Source organism: Tasmannia lanceolata, unplaced genomic scaffold (assembly GCF_043159265.1).
Source record: "Tasmannia lanceolata isolate RefF3 unplaced genomic scaffold, GAP_Taslan_0.1 ptg000013l, whole genome shotgun sequence".
NCBI lineage: Eukaryota > Viridiplantae > Streptophyta > Magnoliopsida > Canellales > Winteraceae > Tasmannia > Tasmannia lanceolata.
Window position 1 is genome coordinate 1,429,368 of NW_027518690.1, and position 2,842 is coordinate 1,432,209.

A 2,842-nucleotide genomic window follows, 5' to 3' on the forward strand; every position below is an offset into this window, starting at 1 on the left:
AATTCATGAACAACTTATATTTTTTGATATAGACAAGATATATTTTGTTTTATTGGGATTTCATCATTTAGTATAGGATTGAAGGATTAACCAATTTAAAAGCATATATAGGATTGAAGGATTATCTCATACAACTGTGAAATATTAACTTCGAGTATTTGTTGAGAACATATCATGTCATTACTTGAGACTATATTGTTTTCCTTCTATCCGAAACTATATCAGATCCTGCACATACTAACTTCAATTATTTGTTGAGAACATATCATTGCATTACTTGAGACTACATTGGTTTTCTTCTATCTGAATCTGTATCAGATCCTACACTTTTTTTTTTTCCAGCTGTCGTTCTAGCATAACAGTGCAAGAAACATCACCAACAGAGAAAAAAGGGTTACTCTGATCTTTTTAAGAAAAAAAAGTCTCTCGTCATTTCCGGCTATTTACATAAACAGGGAAAGGTGAATAAACTAGAAGCAGTAAACCTGTTTATAGCAGTAAAGTAAAACAAGAGGCCGTGAAAGAATTCTAACATGAAGAAGTAATTTGAGATTTACTTGATGGTTATCTTTGGTAAGCATAGGCTTCAATACTAGCTCATCTTCTCCCACCCTCCTCCTCCTCAATCGTCTTTTCCTCTTAAAAGAGTAGTTATAAGGGAAAAGCTTGACGATGTCATGAAATACATAAATTGAAGAACAAATGTGTTTGTGTTCATAATAGGAAAGCGCTTGATCAGGTTGTCGGTCATGCACACAATGTAGCCACAGAGTAGGGTCGTACCTACTACCTCAGAGATCGTCACCGCAATCTCCCCCACAAGTAAATAGATCTGCAAAGTCAGGAACAAAAAACCCTTACCTCAAAATTTGATAAACATCTCATCATTGGAAGTTAAATGGAGGAATGGTGGAAAAGGTAAACAAAAAAAATCTGGTTTACCTGGCTCACGCCATAAACAAGTAGCACTATGTGAGTGCTAACCAGGAAAGGCATAAGGAAGCAAAAATCATGGCCTTTCCTAGTCCCCCAGAATGTGCAGAGGGTAAGGATCACTGCCAACACAGTTATTCTAATCACTGATTCTAAAATAACCCTCCCTGTTTTCAACAAAACACTAGAAAGATTAGTCCATGTCAAAACTACAAGGCACCTCAACATACAAAGAGAATTTCTATCCAGTTTATAAAGGATTTATGTGAACCCAGATTGCAATATAGCTTCAATGTAAGTTTTTTCAGATTGTAGTTTACACATAAAATGCAACATGAATGCGCACAATTACCAAAATTCAATCCAGATACCACAACCCAAGTTAGGCATTTCTTCTTCGATTAAATTCTAGGATTTGAATTTCTTCACCATGATTAACAAGATTAGATAGGGGATTCTTCCATCTATAATTAGAAACCATAAATTACAGTTCCTCATTCAACTAAATTATTAGGCTATGGTTTCTTTCCAACATACAAGGCTTTATATCTTACCAAGATCATCAAGGATTTATATCTTACCACTTGCGAATGGACTTGAGAACCCTACGCTGAGGCTTAGCAAGAGTGTAAACAGCACAAGTAGAAGAAAATTGATGGGATGACGGTGATGGAAGATGCGTACAAGAATCATAACTGCGGAATGACAGATATAAGAAGAAGAAAAATAAAAACATGGCATAAAACCACAAACCCAGACTGTAAATTAAAGAAATTTAAATAAAGAAATCAGAAGATGAAAACCATATCCCTGATTGGATTACAAGATTTTTCTGGAAAAGTTTGTAAAGGAAAAATATACCTAAAATTTTATAATTGTTTTACACAATAAAAAAAGATAACTTGAACCAACCCCATTCAAATTTTATTCAAAGGAACCTTCAATTTATGATGATATCCCTCTAAATTTCCGAAATAAACACTTTTCAAGAGAAAAAATTCCATCAGAAATGTTTTTCTTGCAATCCGAACAGATCATAAAAATAACAGGCCCAGATAGGGAATCATGGAAAGCAGAGAAAAAAATATAAAATCAGCTATCATTTTCAAAAAAGAAGAAATAACAAGAAGATAGAAAAAATACCAACAATCAAAGAAAGCATGAAAACCCAGATAGCAAATTATAGAAATTAAACAAAAAAAAAAGAACAATGGCAGGAAATAACAAAAATAAAGGAGAAGAACAAAACCCAGATTGGAATTTGGTTGGAGAGTTAAATACCGATAGAGGAAGAGACTAGTATGGAAGTGTAAACCGCAAGTCCGGCCAAGGAGGAGATGATGCACAAGTCCTTAATGGGTGGGTGGACATTGATGAGAACCAAGTAGACTGCAACAGTCCGTAGCAATTGGAATATCACTATCCTATACACCCTACCAATGAAATCCCATACTAGTTCAGTTATCTGCCTCCAATTTTCGGCATCATATTCAGGGTCGAATTCTTCCTCCAGTGGTGCCGACATCTTGGAAGAAAGGTAAGTGAAAACAAACTAATTCGTGTAGAAGGAGAATTAGGGGTTGGGACATTGTTGTGAAGGATGATACACTGAAATTATTCATTCTTCAGTTTCCTTAGATGGAAATGAAAGTGGAGGTAAGTAAAGCAGATTTTCTGATTTTGGAAACTGGCGGGAGCCTGGAAATTTCCATTTGAACAGCTTTGCTAAGTAGGGGCTGCAACTAGGGTCTGGTTTTACTCGACCCACATAGATCCCACCCGAAAGTAACATGGGTCAGGTTTAGAAATCATGGGTCTTGGTTAGGGTCAGGTTTGAAGAAAAAAACCCAAAATCTGACCCGACTCATACGGGTGTATTGTGACTTTCTTAAGTATCTCTTGGTTTTAC

General features: G+C 35.6%; 1 protein-coding gene across 2 annotated transcripts; it reads right to left on the bottom strand.

Annotated features, from left to right (window-relative positions):
* Positions 1–259: 259 nt before the first annotated feature.
* LOC143889442 (protein LIFEGUARD 2-like) lies at positions 260–2,617 on the bottom strand. Of its 2 annotated transcripts, XM_077393648.1 has the most exons (4): positions 2,215–2,617; positions 1,515–1,628; positions 943–1,100; positions 260–832 (listed from the first exon to the last, which is right to left on the bottom strand). In XM_077393648.1, the coding sequence occupies exons 1-4, from the start codon at positions 2,456–2,458 to the stop codon at positions 623–625; spliced, it is 726 nt and encodes a 241-aa protein (XP_077249763.1). In that variant the 5' UTR covers positions 2,459–2,617; the 3' UTR covers positions 260–622. The 2 variants fall into 2 exon arrangements, with proteins under 2 accessions (XP_077249763.1, XP_077249765.1); XM_077393650.1 differs by lacking the exon at positions 1,515–1,628.
* Between the last annotated feature and the right edge of the window lie 225 nt (positions 2,618–2,842).